The sequence below is a fragment of the Ovis canadensis genome, chromosome 22 (genome assembly GCF_042477335.2).
Source record: "Ovis canadensis isolate MfBH-ARS-UI-01 breed Bighorn chromosome 22, ARS-UI_OviCan_v2, whole genome shotgun sequence".
NCBI lineage: Eukaryota > Metazoa > Chordata > Mammalia > Artiodactyla > Bovidae > Ovis > Ovis canadensis.
This window is the reverse complement of record NC_091266.1, coordinates 48,307,436-48,332,811: the sequence shown is the minus strand read 5'-3', so window position 1 is coordinate 48,332,811 and position 25,376 is coordinate 48,307,436. Positions and strand designations below refer to the sequence as shown.

The window sequence follows — 25,376 nt, the reverse complement described above, 5'->3', positions numbered from 1 at the left end:
AGACATTTCAAGTTATGCAAAACTTGACATTTCCATGTTAATATACAAAACAATGATGATGTGAAAAGCCACTTCTATACCAATACTTATAGCCTAAACACTTAATAAAACTTTAGAAGTTCAGGCCTTTAAAATTCAAACCCACACAAGTCCTTACCTGAAAGCTTTTAATGTTTATCCAGATAAAAAGTACATACTGAACATTCGCCTCCACTGATCTTTTACATTTATACATGGAAAGGTAAAAAACATTATTAATTAATTGTTTTTCAGAGCACTTATTTCCAATTTAACTTTCTTTTCATTTCTCATATACACGTGTCAGAATATTCTTGCCATGAGCTATAGACTATTTAAACTTGTTTCTCAAGTGTTAAAAACTATATTAAATAAAACAAATCACTATTCTGAATAGCATGACTCTCAGACAGTTGTAATTTTACAAAAAATTAAAATTAACCATTAAAAAACTAAAAACAAAACAAAAAAAACCCTAAAATGATTACCATATCCAGTGATTATCTCCTTAAACACTAAAACAGAAATATTTTGACATGATGCTCTCTTGGCAGAAACAGACCTTTTTTTTTAAAACAAAAACAAAAACAAAAACCTGATATAAGTAGGGTAATAATGAAGAACAAAATGTATAACATTTTCAAGCTAAAAATTAACAAGCAGATATTGACTTTTCTTTGAGGTCAATAACAGCTCTTATTGATCTGAAAAGTTAATACCTACTAAGGTCAATATACTATCTCAAGGGTCAACGAATCTGGATTCGAACTTCCACTTCCTTTCACATATAAATATTGCTGAAATGGGTACAACTGTGTTTGGATAAATCAAAAAAATCATCGTTATGACACCAGAATAATCCTAAGAAACAGACCAAAAATACATATGTAGAGATTTAAAAGTCTGTTACTACAGAATTTTCAGAGACCGTGACCTTTAGATATAAATCCTAGTATTACACAATTTGGGCAGTTAAATAAGAAGAAATAAAAATAAGCAAAAACTGTTTTTACAAGTGTTTCGCCTTTTCATGCTATTGATATAAGGAATCTTTTTCTCTCTGTAAATGTATAATATTTGAGAGACAATGTGACATAATTTTTCAAGAATAGATTTTAGTCACTTTTAAATATATTGTTTTATATTTATGTTTTATATATGTTTTATATTTATATGTTTATAACATATATGTTTATGTATAAAACATGTTTTATATTTATAAATATGTTTAATTGTTTAATTAAACAGTAACATTCCCCGTGGCCTACAGGCCATGGGGTTGCAAAGAGTTGGACATGACTTAGCAACTAAACAACATTTTAGAAACTTCAGAAGAGGAAAAAATAGGAACCATTTTCATTATCATGGTGCAGCCTGTTGTATTTTCTTAGACTACACAACAAAAAAATATATTGGCTATTGTTCTAGTAAGTAAAATGGTTTCTGCATTCTTACACATCTTAAAGATGGCACAAGGAAGGTAAATCACATGAACATTGAGACCATGTCCTCATATATACCTAATATTTCTCAAGAGTCATGAAACTGAGTAATTTAGTAGCCTGATCTTTGCAGTAGCCTAAAAGAAGTTCATACTTTCCTCTTCAGACTTACTAGAAACATCAAGGCAGGAAGAGAAAAGAAACATTTCTAAAGCATTGACTAGTGCCAAAACCTGGGCAAGATGACTAGACACAGGTCCTATTATTAACAGTTACTGCAAAGGCCAAATTACTGGCAGTAGTAATATAAAAGTTAGGCTGAGGCCAGGTCTGCAACAATGACATATTACACTATGGGTAGTCAATAAACATGAAGACCACTGTGACTTCAGTGTACTTGTTTAAAAAAACCTTTCTTTTAGAACAGTTTTAGATTACAGAAAATTTATGATAGAGCTCTCACATACTTAATACCCAGTTTCCCCCATAATTAACATCTTATAATACTGTGGTACATTTGTCACAGTTAATGAACCAATATTGACGATTACTATTTACTAAAGTCCATACTTGGTTCATATTTCCTTAGTTTTTGTATAACACCCTTAGGCATTTTATCAAATGTTTCAAGACCCCATCCAGAATATCACATTATATATAGTTATCCTGTCTCTAGGTTTCTCTGGGTTGCGACAGTTTGCAATGTTCTTTAAGCACCTACTTTAGAAATGGGATAAATAAATTTGCTGACTTATATCTATTGTCAACACTTAGATGACAACACACACAGCAGAATTTTCTTTCATTACAGATCTAAGGAATATAAATTTGAGAAGTGAATGAAGATAAATGCTTGGTAGAAAAGAAAGCAAACAATATTGACTCTTTACTGTGTCTATATAAATAAGAAAGTTTCATTTGACACAAATACTAGATTATAGTATTGACCTGACCCAAAAGCCAGCTATTCTTCCGTCTCATCCCATTATACTGTTACAACTCAGGGTTTTAACTGATTATGGGGCAGTGAAGTGGGCAAAGAATAAACTGCATGGCAGAGGAAGATAAATTACCCATGCACATTTGTTCTTTCTCTTCTTTACTATAAACTGTGATGACAAAGCAGTTGTCCGGTTGGATTCCCAGGTGGTGCTAGTGGTAAAGAACCCACCTGCCAATGGAGATATGAGATGTGGGTTTGATCATTGGGTCGGAAAGATCACCTACAGAAGGAAATAGCAACCCACTCCAATATTCTTGCTTGGAGAATCCCATGGACAGAGGAGCCTGATGGGGCTACAGTCCATAGGGTCACAGAATTGGACATGACTGAAGTGACTTAGCACACTTCTTTATTATATGTTGTGATGAGAAAGTGGTTGTCTGGTTGGAAGTCTATTTCTTAGCCCTCTTGTATTTGGTAACAGTATTCTACTAGTTCTTGCCAGTGGAATATATGCAGCATCAAAGTATGTCACCTGCCTCCTATGGTGTTTTAAAGTAGGTATGCCTTCTCTGTTCTCTTTGCCTTGGCCACTGGCAAAATGTAAAGGCCTCTAAGGCTGGGTGCAGGACAGAGCTGCCAAGTGGCAGAGAACTGGAATTCTGACTCGCCACATGGGAGGTCGCCTGCTCATGAGGAGCAACTGCCCCAGACTATTCCCAGAGTGGAGATAATCTCCACTACATCAAGTTCCCCCTATGGCTCAGCAGTAAAGAATCCACCTGCAGTGTGGGAGCCACAGGAGATGCAGGTTCGATCCCTGGGCCAAGGAGATCCCCTGGAGAAGGAAATGACAACCCACTCCAGTATTCTTGCGGGAAAATCCCATGGACAGAGGAACTTGGTGGGCTACAGTACATAGGGTCACAAGGAGTTGGACATGAAGCAAGTTAGCATGCATGTACATAAAGCCACTGGGGAATTTGAGGTTTATGTGTCAACAGCGGCTACTGTTACTATGTAAAGTAGCATAATAATGGAAACTAACCTTTATTGAGTACCTATGATAGAAAACATGTGTTGAATCTTTTATACAGTTTACTTTATGTAAATCTTAAAACAACCTCCACAGAGAAGACCTGCAAACACTTTTATATGTTAGAAAATGAAGACATGGAAAGGCGAAGGAACTTGCCCAAGGTTTCCCAGTTATTAAGTGGTAGAACTAAGGCTTGAACCTGGGTCTCTCTAGTTACAAAGCTCCATGAACATTTCATTTTGCTTCACTGCAGGAGGAAGACAGGTGATCCAACTCGGTGCTTGGATTAAAAATATAATCCCTATGCATTTTACACAGGTAACTTTTTTTGAATCCTCAAAGGACAGCAAAAATTATACATCTGTTCCTCCTACTCTTTACATGGTAGACACAAAGTTCCAATTTACAAGGGGTGGGTGTGAGATGATTATTTCACTATTTCAAATTTGTTAGTATCTTCCAGATCAAGACAATGTTACACAAAAAAGCCAAAGAGAAAGAGCCACTCCACCTTTGTAACCTGCTGATAATCTTATGGTGTTTAATTTGAGTAGAGTTCAGCAACTCACGGAGGGCATGAAAGAACTGTGGCTCCACAACACTGACAGTTAACAAAGGAGAGAATAGAAAGACTGACTTGTTTGCACAACAGTGTGAATTTAAAGAACTATACGGGGTGTGCATTCTACACAAAATCCAAGTAGGAAGAAAAATGAAGCACTGTACCCTGCACACAGCAATAAAAATGAGGGGATTCATTACAGTAAGAAAATTCACAGCTGGCAATACCAGTGAGGCAATAAGATATCTAGTCTATCTTCATGCTTACCTTTTAGAGTCACAGTGTTGGAAAAAACAAAATGTTTTCTTGTTATATTAACAAAGTCACTCCAGTCAATCTCTTTAACTCAGCTACATGAAAAATTTGGATGATACTGTAGAAGTCCTACGCATTTCACTGGTGAGAAAAATTGGTAAATCCTTTAAATTTGTATAGCCCAGTTATGACAGAGTTTTGTTTGTTTAAATAACACTTTCTAATCACCAGCAGGTTTGCACAGAGCACTGAACATTATACCTAATTCACAGATGTACTAATGAGGAAGAGGAAAATGCTAAATCAAATAAAATTTAATAGCCATTCTGGTTCCTGAAAATTGATGGCATTTAGGGTGGTGTTCAGGGGATCAGTCTACTTAATTTAAACAAGCAATCCCATTTTGGATAAGTTAACGTATTGATCGATACAATGATGTAATGGATGTAAAAAGATGTACAAAAAGTTGTTTAAAAATTTCAAAGCAGATTATACATTATTCCTGATATTAGTAGTATTATTTTTAGCACATAATGCAAGGGTGAAAGCATTAAAAACCTCTACAATGTGTTGTGTAAAATAATTACACATTTAACTATGAAAATGGACAGATGAATTAGAGAGGTTATTCTGAAATAATGAAAAAATTTGAGGGAAATGTTTTTAAAATAAATGTTATCACTTTCAAGTATACTTAATAACTAAGATGAATGTTAGATATGCCATATGACACACTCTAGTATTCTCATAAGCCACGTACTCATCACAATGACTTACCTACTTTGCTCATGGCTTACCCACTTCCGTAGCTCACCTTGTCTTTATTCTATATGGCTCATCTATTCTGAGACTTTGCCTGACACTATGAAATAGACTTATTTCCTTCCTCCACCCTGCTTTGAAAACACTAATTATGTTTATTATGGGGATTTATAACTATGTATTTTCCAGACAGATATTTTGCCAACATATGCCAGCTTATAAAGGAACTTTATATTCTAAATGCCAAGGACTGGGTCAGGATCTAAATTCCTTCTTGAATTATATAAAATCTATTTTTCCTTTAAGGTGGGTTGATTACCTTCCCTACCTGACTCCCAAATGCATATTTTACTAATACTATTAATTTAAGGCAGCATTTTCCTTGCTATTTCAGAGATCACCTTAGCCCAGTCCAGGTCTAACGAACCCTAACTAATTTCTTAGGGCTTAATATTTTTGGAAGGAACATTTGTGAGGGTTCCACTGTGATCACTTCAAGCGCCATGTGTCACAAATAGCACTGAAAATGGAAATCAAGACAAAGACCTCAACTTAAAAGGTGTATTTTATGTAGACAAAAATAACCTTTTAATGCGGTACAGGCCATTAGATAATTGATTGTGATGTGATTACCACACGGAGGACAATGTTAGGATTAGCCAACAACAAGCTTATTTTTCCTCCAAAAGGAGTAGTCTTCAAAAAGTTTTTTTTTTTCCTTGTCTGGCTTTAGGGTGGTTTATTTCTATCTCTAAATAAATAGATATTTATTTAACTATGACTTAGAATTTATATCTCAAGATGCAAAAGGGCAACACAGTGCCACACATGAATGATGACCCACCATGACAGTCTCTTTGATAACGACTTTACTTGGAAAAACATATTCTTCAATAAAAAAATTATTTTTTAATGTTGACTTTGTTCTCTTATGGCAACGTTGGAAAACACTGTAGCCCAACAGGAAATACAGACGAAAGCTTCAAATATAGAGCACACAAAAAAAGCCATTTTGAAAGCTTATGCCCATCAAGTTTTCCACTTGATATAAGTCGTATACAAAGTCTTAGTCCAATGTGAACCCATGCTGTGAAATTTCTGTAGCACCCACCTCAGAAAATTCTGTTAAATATATAAACACCGCTGAAAAGAAAACTTCTGGGCACTAGAAGTCAGACTCAAAGGGAAAATAAACCTGATTAAAAAAAAAAAATCCCAAGGAAAGTTATATAAGCACAGTGCAACAAGGTCATAAGCTTAACCGTCCTTCACTGTAGTATTTGAAAGTAAATTGGCGTTTTAGCGACCTGCTTTGGTCGTCATTCTTTTCTCAACTCACAGAGATGCAACAGAATAAGAATGGCTTCACGTGTATCTTACAAACCAACTGGAAAAGTGATAGGCTTTATGGGGTAAGAAACCTTTAAAAATGAGTATAATACTTTTTAATGGATTAAAAATGAACCCTATGAATGCCCTTGGACCACCTAAGGAGAAGGTTCTCCAAATAAGGTTTAAATGACATCCTTTTCTTACCACTATGGAGCACACCAGTATCTTAGGGAATCTCACAAAGTAAATTTAAGCACAACTTGAAAATACACTTTAAGAGCTTCACCCCAAATGACAACCTCCTCTGTTCTTTTCAGAGCAGAACTACAGCTTTCTGAGAGGTAAGACTTTAATAGGGTTGTAATTATAAAGTAAGTGATAACTACACATTAAAATGATTCTTTTACCACTGGGTAGACTTTAAAAATAACCATTGGATGTGGTCAAGTAATTCTTCTCAGCATTTAAAAAAATACCTATTCTAGCAGAGATAGCTTTAAGGTTCTGAAAGTACAACCACTTAGTCTATCACTCAAAATGATGAACAGAAAAACATTTTCTAGAGATAACTTTTTCTGTCAGAGAGTTTAATATTTCTAAAGAAAAATCTTTTCTCTAAAATATATATGGCTAGATAAAAGAGATGGTTAATATCAAGCCAACTGTATAATCCCACGTTTGGTAATAATCCCATTTTCTCTTCCTATTGTTAGAGAACACCACCAAATGTTAACTTGTTATTTCTGCACTGGTTTGGACATGATAGTGCCTTTCTGAATTCCAATCTGTGTTGAACAAAATTGCTTAACATTAGAAATTTGTATTGGTGTTTAAAGACAGAACATTCTCTACTCAGATGAACTATGACGGGGCTATCTTGTCTTTCTAGCTTGGCATCCCTGAAGTGCTTGACACTCAGTAGAATTCAATGAAAGCTTGTTGAATAAAATGAAATACAACATTTGCCTTCTTTCATATAATATTGCACCACTCTCACTAACAGTACAGAATCAGATATTTGTTTTTGTACTGACTCACAACAGTTCTAAGAGCAAGAAATAAACAGTTAACACATTTTGTGTCTATGTCCCAAGAAATCTTATAAATGACTTATCAGCAAATAAGTGTGGGAGTGAACCAACAACTTTTTTTTATGTTTCTTGAGATGTTAGCTCAGTTCCAAGCTGGCTTCTAATTTTGAAAGCAGTTTTAGGCATTATATTTTACTATCATGCATTGTTTTAACCTTTTCTGAAGATGATAATATATTCAAGGATTGATAATCCTGAATCAAATTATTACACTGTACCTAGCAAAGCAAACCGGAGAAGGCAATGGCAACCCACTCCAGTACTCTTGCCTGGAAAATCCCATGGACAGAGGAGCTAGGTAGGCTGCAGTCCATGGGGTCGCTAAGAGTTCGGCACTACTGTGCAACTTCACTTTCACGCATTGGAGAAGGAAATGGCAACCCACTCCAGTGTTCTTGCCTGGAGAATCCCAGGGACGGCGGAGCCTAGTGGGCTGCCGTCTATGGGGTTGCACAGAGTCGGACACGACTGAAGCGACTTAGCAGCAGCAGCAGCAGCAACACAGTATTGAAATATTAAAATTTAAGTAAAATCCGTATTTTTTAATCAAAAAAGTACACACCAGGGTAAAAACTTTGGTAAAAGCGTACAAACTTCCAGATGAATAAGGTCTGAGGATCTACTGTGAAACACAATGACCAGAGCTGATAACACTGTATTGTATAACGGAAATTTGCTAACAGGGTAGAACTTAAATGTTTTCACCAAAGAGGGGAAAAAACAAAGATAAATGTGTGAGGTGATGAATATTTTCCTTAACTAGATGACAGGACTCCTTTTATACACATACACACACACGCACACACAATCACGTGTGCACACACAATCATGCGTGCACACACAATCACACACACACACACAAATGAGAGAGAGAGAAAATCTTTATAGGAAGGAAATGGGACTGCTAAGGAAATTCTTAGATAGAAATGGAGGAATTTTCTGTATTAATCCTATAACATACAAGACTTGGGTAGACATTTCCTTTATGAACCTAACTTATAAGTACATAAAATTGGTATTATCCTTCCTCAGAAAATTCACCTTTGCACTTCCCTAATAAAACAAGATACACAAGAAGTTGTGATAAATATGCCATTTAAAAAAAAGAATGTTAAGTGGTGTTCAATATAGGGGAAAATGTACTTTGAGAAAAACAAAGTGGTATAATGTAGTCCCTTTTATGTTACTGGATAGGTTACTGGCTATCCTAATTGCCAAGTATTGCCTACACACATTTTTCTAACTAAAGTAAGATAAATAATTATCACAGCTCCTCTATAAGACAATCAACCTTCACATCTAATATCAACAATATTAACAGATACAATCATATTTATTACCTGTATTTCATGAGTGTAGGTATTAACAATACAAGCTACTTGCCTGAATTTTTTAACATGAATGTAGTAATACATATATACACAAGGAAATGAGATTCAATGAGGTGACCTACCTAGTTTAAACAGACACAGACTAAAAACTAACACTGAAAACTGGACTTCTAACTCAACTTTAATGTGTGCAGGTATCACTGCCGACTGTGTTTAAATGCAGATTCTGGTCCAGTAGATCTGAGCAGACTCAAGATGCTACATTACCAACTAACACCCAGAGGATATGGATGCTGCCAGTCCCAAGGCCCTCTTCTGAAACGAACCCATTTCCTCGTTAGACTGACACAAAATGAAGCAAAGTGACGACATATGTTTATACTCAAAATCTACCTGAACTGAAGATTTCTAGGAAAATAAAAAAGCACTTTTGTGAGGCAATTCACAAAATCTCTCTACATTATTTTTATTTATGCCTCTTACAAACTCTAGAAAATAGGTACCATAATTTTTATTCCTCAGATAAAATATTACCATAAACTTGGTTTTAACCTCAGACTTATAATCACAAGTGTCCATTACCACCAGTCTGTTGGACTGGCATTGCGTAAAGCCCTACTAGGTACACGAGCTAATAAGTTCCCATTTGTTTGGGGGATATCCTTAAGGAAGAATCTGGAAATAAATGACAATTTCCAAGCTCCTTGCTCCTGAATGCCCTTTAATAAGGCTTATAATTTCTCCTGCATCTTCACCATCTCTCTATTCATTTAAACTAGTAAAACGGCCAAATCTTGGATTATTGTAATACGCCTCTGAAATGCCTCCTTGTATCCATTCCCTTGCCACTGCTCCCTTACAATCCTTGTCCTCTCTAATTCTGATCAGGCCATTTGCCCGCTGAGAGCTCTCCAATGGCATCACACTCTATGAGGCAAATTCAGACACCTTTCCAGGCCTTGGAGCCCCAAAGAATCTGCACCCTATGCAGCTCTAACTTACCACACCCAACACTCACTTTGCTCCAGCCATACTACTCTTCTTTCTGTTGCCTGAGTATCTCCAACACCATCTCATTTCAGAGCCACTGTGCTGACATTGTCTTCTTGGAATCACTGGCTCCAGATCTGCTTGCTGGTGGCATCTTTGCGCAGTCCAAGACTCAGCTAAGAAGGCACTTCTCTGGAAGGTCTTTCATGACTAGCTAACCTAAGATAGACTTCACTAGCTATTCTTTCACACCCTGCTTTTCACTTTGCCACCATTAGAAATGATCTTGTCCATTTAGTTATTAATTTTTAAAAATGTCTGTTTCATCCTGCTCCCTGCGCCTTCCTGTTTAGCGACCTGAGAACAGGAACACTGGCAGTCTTATTTACTACTGTATCCAACCGCATACCACACAGTACTCAGTAGTTAAGTTTTTGAATGGATCATGTAAAAAGGAACTTAACAGATGTGAGAACATGACATATTCTGACCACAATAGGTCACGTTGAAAATTTAGGTCTGCGGGACCCATTCATTTTTCAGTGTGGTTTACTGGTGAAGACATGGAATCAGATAGTCTGGTTGTACTATTTCCTAACTTGATTAATAAGTGTGGGCAAATAATTTAATCTCTCTGGATCTTGTTTCCTCATCTGTAAAGTGAGCAAACTCTATTTACTGCATAGAGTTGCGGTAATGATTAAAGAGCTAATAAATACACAGTACTGAGAAAAGCATGTGGCTCATATTGAGTGTTCAATAAACAAATGTATTATTTCTACATATGCCCAGTTACTAGTCCAGGGTGGGGAACCTGCAGGGCCCTTGGGGAAGGATGGACCACCTTCAAAGCAGGAAGGCTGGAAGAACAGCATCCTGTTATAGGGAGATCACTGACCAAATGCGACAACAGAGCCAGGTGGCTTGAAGTGTCTACTGAGAGAAGGGGTGCAGACCTTTAGGCCTGGGTACTGGACGGCAGGAGCAAGGCTGGTAAACGGTGCAGATCAGTCTTCAAAGATATGAAGAGTATACCTGGTTCCAGAGATGCACTGCCATTTAGGGTACAGGCTGGGAAAATGTGTTAAACTATGTGTTTACATATTGAAAGAAGAGAGTGAACCGTGCATTTCTGCCCTTGTATAATTTCTCTTTCAGCCTATTTCTTAATTCTACAGCTTCCATTAGTGGTGTGTCTATTGTAATTCTAGGGCACTTAATTTAATTTAAAGAAAAAATAATCATAATTTCACCATTAATGGCAGGTGACCTATAGTTTTAAATACTAATGCCCTGACCGCAAATAAAATAAGTATCTCCATAACTAAGAGTCATACTTAACTATTAATAGTAGATGAAAAAAGTAAGAGCCACTTTTTATTCAGATGCTGGGACAAGAACTTATAAGAAATGTTAAACTGGATCATGCCAATGGCTCATACAACCACCAGAGTGTTTGGTCTTTGACAGTCACTCCTGAGGAAGTTTTCTAATGAATCTGATAATTGTCCCTGTTGATGTCAGTCTGAGCTTGAGCTGTCCAAGCGTCTGCTCTTTAGTTCAGGGTCATTCATACATTCTCTTCTCTCTCTCATTTCCTCTGTCTCTTCATTTCTTCTTCTCTTTCATTTCTGTTCAAATAACTTGTAACCTCACCAATTTTCTCAAATAGAAAGAAAGCCATGAAAGAAACTTGTTTGGTACTAAACTCAATAAATATCAAGGTGTAAATGGTACTTAGATATAATCATGTACTTTTGCTCAGACCAAGTACATTCAGGACATGAGTCCTCTGTTCAGAAGCTATTATTAAAGCAATAGTAACTGCCAATTTGACAAAATAACTTTTAAAAATGTCACAAATGACTTAAGAATTTTAGGAGATGGATTTTATTATTTACTAGGAAGTTGCTAGAGGTCAAAATAATATGCTTTCTATTCTATTCCACACACACACACACATATACAATTAAAAAAAACTTTTAAAATGATATTTGCCAATAAAGGTTTTCAAGAGAAGTTTATAGATTTTTGCTGAAATCTTCTGCCAACAATTTTCAGAGATAACCACTTATGCTGATGATAACATAAAAATGACTTTTCCAGAGCCCCATTTGCTTTCTAAGCACTTGAACATATATGACCTCATTTCAACTTTATAATAACCTTATGGAATATAAGATATACATATAGGATATATCGAATCTGATATCAGGTTTCCATTTGGCAAGTAAAAGAACATGTACATAGAAGCTAAGAATTCTTCAAAGTCACACAGCTGATTAACAACAGGGCCAGAGAATGGGATTGTTGTCACTTTTTCCAATATAGTACATTAGACAATAATTCCTAGATGTTGTGACTAAGCAAGGCTTCCCTGATAGCTCAGTTGCTAAACAATCCTAACCTTGATTCTAAAAATTTCAAAGGGCCCAACGGAGTTGCCAATTTTGTTCATTTTCCAGGTAGAGAAAAAAAAATATATATATAGATATATATGACTTCTACCTACTATTTCTATCACATCATAAACCTATCCTTTATTTTATCACCCCAAATAGGAAAAACATGATCTGAGAAAATATGTAGTTCTTTAATAACATTTGTTTGTAAGAAAATCACTAATTTTTACTTCCCCCCCCCCCTCATTTTACTGTGGACTGATGAAAACTCTTGTGGTCTAGGACCAATTCTCAGACCAATACTTGCAGATCACTAAGCTCTTCTGTACTGTTTTAAAGTCATCATAGCTCTTCCATAACTATGCCTTGTTGCATTTCATAGTCTTTTAGAAGAAGAAACCAATAAGTGCTAAAAGGTTTCCCTTTTGAAAGACACTATTCTTCAACTCATACTGTCAAATGATCAGCATAGTAAATTTACAAAACAATCAAAACAGAGCTGCTGACCGACTGGACATGACCAAGCTGAGGGTTGGCAGTGAAGCAACAAATGCAGAAGCATCATGGAAACCACCATAATTACTTTCCCCACTTCCCACAAGACAGTAAGAAGGGCAGGAAAAACGTTTTGTGCCTCGTTTCTCATTTCTTCATCCACTTTCACATTCATCCAAGGAAATGAATTCTCATGATGAACTCTGTCTAGGTGTGTGCCACATGCATGTTTAACTCCACAAAGCCCACCCTTATCCCTCCTCCTAGACTTAGTGTTACAGTCTGTAAGGAGTTCCCAAGTTTATATATATATTATATAACACGTAAATGTCTACTTTTATAAAAGTTTATAGTTAATTTGGGACTTCCCTGGTGGCTCAGACAATAAGGAATCTGCCTATAATGCAGGGGACCCTCAGACAACAAAGAATCTGGGTCAGGCAGTCCTGGAGTAGGGAATTGGCTACCCATTCCAGTATTCTTGCCTAGAGAATACCATGGACAGAGGAGCCTGGTGGGCTACAGTCCATGGGAGTCACAAAGAGTCAGATACAACTAAGCAACTTTTACACACACACACACACACACACACACACACACATACACACACAAACAGTTAATTTACCACTGTATTCTACTAAAAAATCCAAGGGCACTGAGGTTGGTTTGTAGGACAATCTTAAAGTGGCATTTTCCATGGTGGCTATATTGATATTTTAATGTTACAGCACTCACCAAAAGGAGTTAACTGTCAAATTTCAATCTTTTAACCTTGATCAATGCATGACCCTCCAGTATCTATGACTTCTTTGACAACATTCTTCAGCTTTGGGAGGGAGCTACATGAAAGGTGTTGTGGGAGAGAAAAGGCAGTCCAATCAGCCAAATCAAGCCCTGTGATCAGTGTCATAGCAAGAACATCCCCAACTCAACCCAGTCCCATCTGGAAAGAGGCTCACCAATAGGATGCTTTGACAAAGAAGGTCCTTTAATGTTCAACAGGTATAGTGACACATTCTCCTTTTTAGAAACCCCTCTAATACAAATTTTGATCAAATAACTTTTTTTCTATGAAAGGTAAATGCCTATATATCATCAAATGACCACACATTACTAATAACAGTTATATTTATATAGTGTTTTATGGTGTATAACACATTTTAACTTATGCCATCATTTCTTAGGAATATTCTGAGACAGGCAATATAATTTCCCTTTCATTGAAGAAGAAACAGACTCAGAGAGGTTATGTGATTTGCTTGTGCTTAGCTGCTCAGTCGTGTATGACCCTTTGCAACCCCATGGACTGTAGTGCGCCAGGCTCCTCTGTCCGTGGGATTTTTCAAGCAAGAATACTGGTTGAGGTCACCATTTCCTCCTCCAGGAGATCTTCCCAACCCAGGAATTGCAATCACATCCCCTGGCTCTCCTGCCTTGGCAGGCAGATTCTCTGCCACTGAGCCACCTGGGAAGCCCATGACTTGTTTAAGGTCACACATACAAGAGCTTGAACCCAAGGCTGGCCCTTTGACTGCATGTTCAGGGCATTTCTCATTATTAGCATTCTTTGCAAAGACAGTCGAGTCACTTCTTAAAGTAAGCCCAAGGACTAAAAGAATAAACAAAAACTGGCTTTTATTCCAACCAGGGCAGAGAGCCAATCTATCAGTAACCTCAGAAAGAAGGGCTGCCCATACTATTCAAAAATCTGGGAGGGTTGATGGTTTTCTTCGGTTTTCTCACCGTTACTACAATGCCAATGTCATTTGTGTTCATTCTATCTGATTTCTTAGAATTCATCATGTAAGTAAGCCAATATAACATAGCCATGAATTAGGGGCAAGGGAGAACACTGGCCATTCATAAAAGAAATCATTTGGAATCATCTTCACTATACATGCTTTTACAAAATGAATATTTTTTTGGTAACACTAAACTTTAAAAAAAATTAATGGAAATGTCAACCACCTATTTTTGTTGTTCATATACTGGGCAAGAGCTACCCAAAAATACATAAAATAGGTCCTATATAATTTATACTTTGCAAAATAGCTGAATAATAAGAGATTGCTAAGTATAAAGAGATTAATGGATATTTACTTAGTAGGTAAAAATAAACATTCATTATGTGAAACATTAATAATGTAAAAGCATGTCTATTATAAGTAAACTCATCCTAGAAGCCAAATTAGGGCTGTGTTTTCTGAAATTAATAACTAGTGTTAATTCAAACCAAAAGTTTTGACAGTATTAACTAACACTTATAGTACCATTATCATGACTTTCTTTTTCTCCATATCTGATTACAGGCTCTGCTCATGATTTGAAACAACAATGAAAACAAAACAGGGCCATCAGGAATCATTTCCTAATGACTTCCTAATCATTTCCACCAGGACAAACAAGTACAGTAAACTTGGTGTTGGTACTTCTTTGCCCCTAGTTCACATCATTTAGACTGATTAAAATGCTAATTTTTACATATGTGAATAATCGCAAAGGAGCAAACAACTGGAGACAGCACTGTGTGCTAGCAATCATTGCGGGTGGGTAAACTGACAACATGTAACCGCATATTAAGACAAATGTAGAATTTAGACAAAGTATTCCATCTCTTTTCAGATGTATACTTTTAAACCTCAGGAACTGTTTTCAGTAGATGTCATGCCTTTTAACTTGAAAAAAGATAAGCGCAAATAAGCTCCCAATTGTCTCCCCAATATGTAAACCACATCTCGGGCTGCTGTCTCTGCTACTCCTTTGAAGTTTCCCTGAAATGTCATGTGTTGTGAAGACTGCTGTGCATAAGCAAGACAATTTGCTCACTCTCAGAATTCTTACCGGTTTCCACTGCTATTTGGTATCCAGCCTCTAGTCTCCGAGATGACCTTTCCAGCCTCTCTGTGTTATCGAGCAGATGTGCCCTCTGAAAAAGAAAAAGGGAAAAAAATCAGACGACCGTCTACAATGTTCTTTTTTTTTGCCTTAAAAAAAATAATGCTGTTGTATGCCCTAACATTTTGGGGGGAGGGTGGATCACAATCCAATATAGATAATTTTTAGCAAATCTTCCTTTATACAAACCACTACAATGAACCGATTTTCAATCAGTCAATTCTGTATGGACCATCCAGTTTTTGTTTTGTTTTGTTTTAGAAGGCAGACTCACGTTGTACGTGGCCACAGTGAATCTTACTCCAAAACACTGAGAAATATACGAAGACCAGAACCAACTGGATCTTTCCTGTTGCAGCAGAAGTAGCTTTATGAGTTATTTGCATGGATCGATGATCCCTATTTTGTATTTATTTTTTATAAAATGCAATCATGAAAAAGAATAACTCACTAGTCCCTTTGATTCCTAAAGAATTTTCAAACGAAAATTTTATTCTTAAAGAATGTCCTTTAATTTTTGATGTGCAGCAAGATGCCATATAGAACAACATATGCTACTAAAACAGAATACTAAACAGCAATTCTAGTTCTAAGACCACTCAGGGCAACCACTAAGAAACAAGAGACACATGTTCCCCTATGCACACAGAGGTACAAAATTGTGGATTTATTTGCAGATATATGGCACTATACTGAAAGTGAATTTCCAACAGTGTTTTAGACTAAGAACTAAAATGATAATAATAATATACCTTATTCTATATTCTGTCTAATGGAGGAAATTGGAAGATTTTCCCCAAATCCTCAGCTTCTAAACTTTCTTTTCTACATTGAGGCTGATCTTTTTAGCACAACAATCATACACTAGATCATATTCAGACTGACAAATACATTTATAAGCTAATCATGGCTGTGACTGGATAGCAGTATGTGCATGCCCTTGGGAGTGTGTGTGCATGTGTGTGTGTGTCCATATGTGTATACTGATGCATGTATGTCTGGATACTTTAAAACACCAAAATACGTGTAACTATATATTTGGGTAAGTGTACGTGCATGCATGTATTTGTATGAATTAGTACTTTACCCCCTCAAATCAGTTTTGGTATCTGGTCAAAAAGAAAGAAAAAAAATGCAACCATAACTCCAAGTTTGTGTTGTTGACAGATGTCATTTAAAATCGAAGAAATGCTTTCTAACAATAAAAAAAAAGGAGGTGCCACACATATTATCTGAGTGGCTGTCGAGCGAAACGATCCACCTTGCTCTAATGAGCCCCCATGGATCTTGGAGATGCAAGCTGTATTGACATGCACACTTAAGCTAATACACCTAGACCAGTGCCTCCAAGCTCTAGCAGCCAGGGATGCTGACAGAATATCTCGCTTCCATCTTCAAAGAAAGGAAGTGATTAGTATGTTATCATTACCATTCAAAACGTGATTTCCTTATTCCCTCCCGGCATAGGTGACACATCTGAGATGCGGCCAGACGTTGGAGGCAGCTAAAGCCACATCAAAGCTTTCCTTGAAAAAAATTTTTTGGGGGGAGTGCTGGAGAGAGTGGGGGGAAGAATCATTAAAACAATGCATTTAGAACAGAGAGATAGGACCTGATGTGAAGGTCAGGAAAGCTGCAACAACAGTCTATAGTAATTAATAGAGTCGTCTACTACACAGTGGAGAAATTAAGAGAAAAACTGCCCCTCCCTCTGCCAAAAAAAAAAAAAAAGCACTAAATAAATAAAAGGGAGGAAGGAAAGCATATATCATAAAAATGTAAAATCAGTAAAGTCTGTAATTGAGAAAAGGAAAAGCAAGGGGAGCTTTATGTGTTTGGCATTAATGACTATTTTTAAATAAATTTAACACTTTACTCAGCTTGTCAAAAATTAGGAATAAGAAAAGCTTTCTTATTCCTAATTTTCACTACATGAAGCTTTTGGGAGGGGGAATTGCTCTTCCCTTCTTTGAATATTGTTTTCCAACTTAACAAAGGACTTGATTTTTTAAATCGGTGATTCTCTAGAAAGATATCAGCATTGTGGCATCAAGAATAAATGTGAATTTTAATCAAGAACTCAGATCAAAGATTTTGGTTCATTTTCATATTGGGTGAAATCCCTAAATTAAAAGAAAATATTTAGCTACTGCAGATTTAGAGAAATCAAAGTTCAATACTGAAAATGGAGAGTTTAATTATACAATAATAAAAACGTAGGAAACAAAGTATTTAAACATAGAATGATTTCTGAGATTCCATGAATAGGAGCCAAATTAGCTTATCCAGTATATGGCTTTGTAATGGAAAGCAAAACTGCTAAGAGAACTTTTTTATAAAAAAAAAAAAAGTCTATTCCTAAATAATGTCAGTAACTCTTCTGCAGGACAGTTCAATTTTATCAGAGCAAATCTGCACACAAGAGGACTATCAGTTTACCAGCAGCTTTCCAGCAGGATCTCACTTTGTATTTTGGAACCTCTTCACTTAAGTCAAGCTAAAATCAAGTTCTTGTAACAGCTGTGCTATTTACATTGTTCCCTTAGTTGTACATTGCCCTGGTCTCTGAAAATGAAAGGAAATACAGTACAGTAGCAGCTAATGCTTTCAACTTGCCCCCACACTCCATCCCAAACTCATTCTCTCACCCTCTTCTCAGCCCTTTTCAAAGCAGGTAAGTGAAGCTGTGCTGGAGCTTCAGACACAGCTCAACTTGTGTGAGGAGCTGTGCAACGTGGAGAGCTGGAGACGCAGGATTCAAACAGAGAGCTCAGCACAGCCAACACCGGTTCAGCTCCCTGTGCATTATCAGCCCGATTCCAAGCATGCTCTCTTTCCAGAACGGATCCCAAAAAGAGAGCCCCAAAAAAGAGCATCTTGAGGACTGGATGGGACATACTTTGTTTCCAAATAGTATGAAACATTCTATTTTGAAGCAGAGGAGTGTTTGTCCTCTTAAGACAGATACAAGAAGGAAATCAGTGTTTAATTACTCTGAGCATCCTGCCTGAGAAACAATGACTTTGAAGCAGACCATATATCAATAGTGTCATCACTGTAACCTATTCTATAAATATCAATGCTGCATATATATCAAAGACTATTAAGAGAATATTTCAGAGTATACTATTCTGTTAGCTGAGTGATCTAATTCTTCCAAGTACAATTCCATTTCGGGTTATAGTGTTGGTAACATGCATTCCAGAAGCATAACTGATAAAACTGTTGCTATAGGCACAGCAAAGGAATTAAAAGCCATAAAATGATGAAACGTATTTTAAAAGAAATGCAGATGTGATGTTTTCAGCTTACAGAATTAAGATTTCTAAGTCCACACAATTCAGCTTAAAACTAAATCTGTCAACGATGCTGATGGTACTAAGGCACAAGGATTTATTAATTATATTCATTGCTAAATTCAAGGCCAAGAGCTTCATGTCGTTTCTTCATAGTCTATAGTTGGTTGCATTAATATTTGAAAATTCAAATTCTTCACCTAAGCCTGAGCATATGCAAATACATACATGAAGACTGTCTTGCAGAAGAATAATGTTGACATATCACTCACCTCAAGAATAATCTTATACATCAAAACTATGATTTACAATATTCATTTAATATATACATCTGCTTCCATGCAAGGAAGATTTAAAAAAACACAAAAAGGTTGGAGGGTGAGGGTTTTGTGTATTTTCACCCTTCATTTTATGTATCATTATTACTTTTACTGAGAAGACATCATAAATGCATCTTAAATCAGAAGACTTGTTGAAAACCACTCTCTACAAACATCTAAATTAGCATTCGTATCACCTAGAGAATGATGACATACCAATTAAAAAAAAAAAAAAAACTTCCAGGAAAAATCTCAAACAACATGGCCAACCTAAAGTTGAAAATAATTCATAGTACTCTGCTTATTATAAGCAATTAGACAATTTTTAAACTGTAATACAGGTCATTATTTTATGTCCTAATGTAAATGTAACTAAATTCAATCTCACTAAGTAAAAACTATGACTATTTCTGAAAAGAGTAGCAGCACATATTTGATAAGTATGGTCTAATTTTAAAAAATATTTAGAATCATTTGGCATCCCTCATGCATACAGGGATAAAATTATCAACATTGTTATAAACATTTGCTGGGCCACACACACAAAAAGTCTGGAGCTGTATTATGAAGCAGGCTAGCAAACTCAGAAAAATAAGAACTCACTTGGGTGCTATTTCCTACAAGAAAGAAAGTGTTTAACAATGAGGAGAGGCTTGCCTATTCTTAGGTATCTGTGTACATAGACTAGTAGAGTATTTATAACATACGTGTGTTTCCCCAAAAGGATAATAGGCTCATGGTATCTAATGTTGAACTAAGAATTTTGGTTGAAGGAAAGGAGTTAGTTTAAAAACAGTTTTCAGTAAACTCAGAATGTCAGAAAACAAAATTAATCCTGTTGACTTCTTTGAGAAACCAATGCAAACAAAACAAAACTGAAGTCAGTCTACATGAAAACTACACTTGGGTATAGCTTCAAGCTATTCCTTTCTTTTTCCTCCCTTTTTTGGTCTTTAAAATATGAATTTTCTTCCAAAGCTAGAAAATAACAATGATCACTGTGATAAGCATGATTAGGGTATGCTTGGTTTTCTTTTTTTTAAAGATAGCAGAGAACATTTCTAGCAATATAATCAATGCTTTTAATATGTGCAGATTTTCCTGGAAAAATGAACCCAATGGTTTTCCTTCAGATTGAGATACTCAATTTTATAGGGAAAAGCAGAATTAAAAAAAAAAAAGAAGCAAGCTAGGAAGTACTCACCTCTTCACGTAATTTTATCAACTGCAACATGAATGCAAAAAAAAAAAAAGATAAAAAGGAAAGAAATGGCAGGAAAGAAAGATCAGTTGTGTGACAGGATACAGAATTAACATTGACAATTTATCTGTTTACATGTTTAGCATTTAAAAATCACAGACAAACACATTAAAAGAACCTAAACATAGACTACATGCAGAGTTTTTTGAACGAATAAAGATCACTTTCTCACACTGTCACATTAAACAAAGAGAATAGTGTGAAATTCTCTTTTAAAGTACATCTAAGACACCATCATGAAATAAAGGGGAACGACTTCATAGAAGTCTATATTATAAAGAAAGAAAACAAGTTTACTGTTCCTCTCTTCTAAGAATGTACCACTGAAGAGGTTTTGTATATACAAGTTTTCAGGATGTTTCTCTATTTTGAATCTTGACAACTGCTTTCAGATTTTTACCTCCAAATGAAAATGATTAATAGCTCATGCTTTTGTCCCAGTAAGTATTTTAAAACAACAAACTGGTATGTTAATGTCATACTTGTACCCATTCTAGTAACAGGATCACCTTTGGAAGTAAGATTATTTTAATTGGGAATAAAGCATGCCAGGAGAAATAATATTTAGGACATAAAATCAGAAAATATTTCACCATCCTTAGCAATACTGTGTATATCAGAGTTGATTTCCAAGGTTTCGTTTTGCTGAAGAGGCTACTGTCATCATAAGGAGTTTTAATTTTAATTTTGGAAGTTTCTTCACTTATCAGTTTCTTCATCTTATAAACCAGGTCATTTCAAAGCAATGAACTCTCTAACTTCATTTGTACTGCAATTTGTTTTCACCAAAGTCAAACCTCAAGCCACTCTTTACCTGTTAGTAAACTCTCTTGTTATAACATTTTGATTCTTTTCTGTAGAATATTTGTCTTAAATTTTACAGATAAAACAAGTTGTTTTACTCCTTAGAAACTAGAAAATGGATATAACCATATGTCTGGTTCCCTGTGTGTATGTGATAGTACTGTATTCTAACCCACAAATATTGGAGAGTTGAGGTGTTTTCCAGTTTCTACAATGATAGAAACGAAACCAATGTTGTATGAGACTATAAACGATATTCTAGGTCTGAAACTTGCATCCTCAGCAATTCAGGTCTACAACTGATAATTTTTAAGCATCCAAATATCTGTAACATCTGTTATAACACTTGACATAAGCAGGCCAATAAATTAAACTATTGCTTTGGGAGAAACGTGCCATGAACTGCTCACTATAAGTCTTTCTAAAAGTATTATGTTTACTATAGCCCAGATTTCTCAAAGCTTAAAGCTATTTTTGTCTCCAATTCAAGGAAAACCATATGCATTCCAGCTTAGCCTGTTATTTCATTTGTTATTTGAAAAGTATCTCAAGTACAAAAGAATGAGATTTCAAACTAGTTATGAATCTTAGAAAAAGGGTACAGAATAGATTACATAAGGTCTCACACTGCATTTAGTGAAAAAGAAACTTTTTCTAGCTTTCAAAAATACATATGAAGTTATTACTTGTGATTAACACAATCATTATCTCAGCAACCACTGAGTGTGTAAGTCAATAATCATCTCATCATTTCACGGGAAAAGTTACAATGCTTCCCTAGAAGAAGTAAAATTCTAAACTAAAATACCTGGCCTATCATATATCGGAATCTTTCTCTTTGCTATCGGAACATCATGGGAGAAAAAGGGCAAACATTAATTCTCAGAAAAAGCTGATCTGGGATTGATCGCACGTCTATTTTTTTTTTTTCTTTCTGGGGGCACCATTCTTCAGTTGACTATGATACTTAAAGGGCCAAAGTTTAAAACTACTCTTCAGCAATGGAGACCATTTGGGCATGCCACCCTGCCATAATCAATGAGTGTTTAAAAATGCTACCCATTTGTTTTTTCAATAGATTCCAAACAAAAAACGTTCTATCTTGTTTGTGCTGCATGGCTGCATCCAAGCTTTACACCGGATTTGTAGCTAAGCTAGGTAATGGGAGGGGTTTTAATCTTTATCTTTTTTTCCTTCTTCTTTTTTTTTTTAAGTTAGTCTGAGAGTTTTCACTCAAGTAAACAAAAGATAGCCTGTTTTTGAAAATTAACAATGCTTAGACTAGGCTGAAAGTACTGATTTAGTATTTTTTCGATTCACATTTTATTGAGTTTCTAGCTCCGTCATAGGCGACATGAAAGTGTTCCATGCCACCATGTCGAGTTATGATAATCAACATCTTTTTTGAAACAAAGATTTCTGCCCCCCCCCCCCGCCCCCGCAGAATTTGATACAAGAGGTAATCTGTTCCTTTGTGGGCTGAAAAAATCTGGTTTACGCTGGTTTGAACCAGTGGAATCTCTTGTGGTTAAGCCTTCTGCTGTGACTAAAATCAAAACTGCGCTGCAGAGCATGTGAGGGTTCGTGTGCGCGAACCTGTGTGTGTGTGTGTGTGTGTGTGTGTGTGTGTGTGTGTGTGAGGGGGGGGCATCACGTGACCACCAGAACTACCGAATTTTTTTTTTTAAGCTGATAACGCGACTACCGTCTCTGTCCGCATACAGATAACGAATAAATGCTGAACTCTATTAAACGCCCTTTACACATTATCGTGGGTCGAACACACAATTTTCTGAACTTATGATGACAGTCTATTTATTTTGCTATAAACCCTCAGCACGTAACGAACAGATTTGTGCCTGGTAATGATCTGCTCTGCCAGGGCTATATGAAATGATACCGACCTTCTTTAGATCTTGGGGAATTAAATTGACCGACTTCACCCCCTGGTCTGTAGCTGAAGTTTGACACACTTTATGCACAGCAAGCCCAAATCGGAACTTAAGAGAACATCGCATTAAAAAATTAAGCAAATCATATCTGCTGAATATTGCTTTACCACAAAAATTTCCTCACGTTTAGACATACCCTCCTCTTTATATATATATTTTGAGCCTTCTATCTGGGACTTACTCAAATTTCATTTACTCAGGTTTATTCACTGATCAATATAACTTTGCATATGGAAACTGAGACACTATTGGGTTTCAGAAGTAGAGCTTGGAACATTTGTCCCATTATCATACTCTACTGTGAAGGGGATTTAATTCTGTATGAATTTTTTTTTTCCTTTCCTAAAGAATCGTTTTCATGAAACGAAATCGAGTTAACAATTATTAAAGTTTCCACTCTAAATATAGCATCACTACATTTCAAGAACAAGCTCTTTGAAAATATTAAGATGCTGTCATATGCAATGGAAAATTTGATTTGTTAAAAGAACAGAATGATAATGCCCAAGACAACTAACAGTTCATGGAAAGACCCAACAATATTTGAATGTGCCAAACAGGTAATTTTGCCTCTTCTCTGTAAATCAAGGATGAGCTATACTTGATTGAATGAAATGGATGTAACAGAAATGAATTTATACAAAGCAATTAATTTAAAATTAATAAAAATGTGTACTGCATGGAGAATATTAAAAATACATTTGAAAATTCTTAATTTTTGAAATTATAACAATTCTAATCATGGCAAAATGTTTACATATATGAGTAAATTAATATACTGTATAGTTAATTGGAAGATCATAATTATGTGTATCAACGGCCAAGTTTGAGATGCCTAAAAAAATGCATTATAAACTGGCAGACTGAGAGATAAGAACTAAGGTACTCATATTTGTCTAAATCTACAAAGAAGTCCCTATAGGGAAGATGTGGATATTGCATTGAAAATAACTAAATAGACAGCACTTAGTTCATTTGTCTATTTACAACCTTTACTATTATTTATCCTTTTTTCTGACCTATACTTTAAAAAAACTGAGATTTCCCAATTTTAGTTAAACAAATCTTGCCACCTTTGGTTTCATTTTTTAACCTCTCAGTTTTCCCTGTATTGTTAAAAATTTACCACGACTACAACATGGCCACAAAGTTCTGAAAAATCAATTTCTCAATAATTAGGCTGAAAATAAACATATCTGTGTGCAGAAAATATTTTCTTCTCTAATTTACTAGGTGAGCTTCTCTAATTTACTGGTGAGGTGATCCTAGCCAGAAAAAGCTGTCTTCTCAGCCACTGAGCTACAAAAATTAAAATGAAAAGCCAAATCTTTTCTTCCTTTAAAGTTTCTGTTTTGATTTCATAGTCTGAATGAATACTGTGGCAGAATAGTTATTCTCAAGTGACCATTCCAAGTTAAGGATGTGTTATATAGTTTTAGGGTTTTTAATTCCTATATTATGACAAAGAGCCACAAAACAAAACATAAAGGCTTCATTATGATATGGAAATTGTGCTACGTTGGTAACAAAATATCCTGAAAGTTACATGTCGTCTCTTTGAACTTTCAGATCTGATTCAAATTTTAGACTGAAAAGTTCACATAAGTAATAATCTAACAGTTCCACAGTCTCATGACTATAATTCATCACATTCTATTTACTGAAGTGACAGCTCCTTACAACTAAACTTCAGGCTTTCCAAGCACTTTCAGAATTTGTAAGCTTGATTTATACAAGTCCAGGGGAAATCTCTGAGTTATCACTTTATAGTGACAGGAATATAATTTGAAAAATTCAGAGAATATGAACTCAATCTATTTTTGTGGAATATTTTTCTTTAGGCGTTAAAAAAGAAAAAAGTCCTCCTTATATGTTTGTAAGGCAAATGTTCTAGGCACATAAAATGTCCATTAAGAGAAGAGAACATGCTTTAAAAAAAAAAAAAAAGATCCCTGTCACAGTACTACAGCAGCCATTACAATAAAGGAGTCTGAGTTAGATAGAAACACCCTCTTCTCTTCTATTTCCTCTATATTAGGCAGTAGTTTCAAATGAGGTAAAGAACTGTTTAAAGAACTCTTTAAAGAGCTGACATGGAGATTCACTTTTTTTTTTTAACACATTCACTTTTTTTTTTAAAGACTGCTTTTTTTTGCAGTAAAGATAGAAAATAAAACTATGATTAA

The 25,376-nt window shown here is 35.6% G+C and overlaps 1 protein-coding gene across 9 annotated transcripts in view; it reads right to left on the bottom strand.

The window, feature by feature from the left end:
• VTI1A (vesicle transport through interaction with t-SNAREs 1A) overlaps window positions 1-25,376 on the bottom strand; it is a 372,362-nt gene that overhangs the window by 263,360 nt on the left and 83,626 nt on the right. For all 9 annotated transcript variants that reach the window (XR_011252058.1, XR_011252057.1, XR_011252059.1 and 6 more), the window contains exon 5: window positions 15,504-15,588. Coding sequence is in view for 6 of the 9 variants with exons in the window: in XM_069567118.1 (XP_069423219.1) it covers window positions 15,504-15,588 (85 nt within the window). In the remaining 3 variants the exon portion in view is untranslated. The remainder of the gene's footprint in view (window positions 1-15,503; window positions 15,589-25,376) is intronic.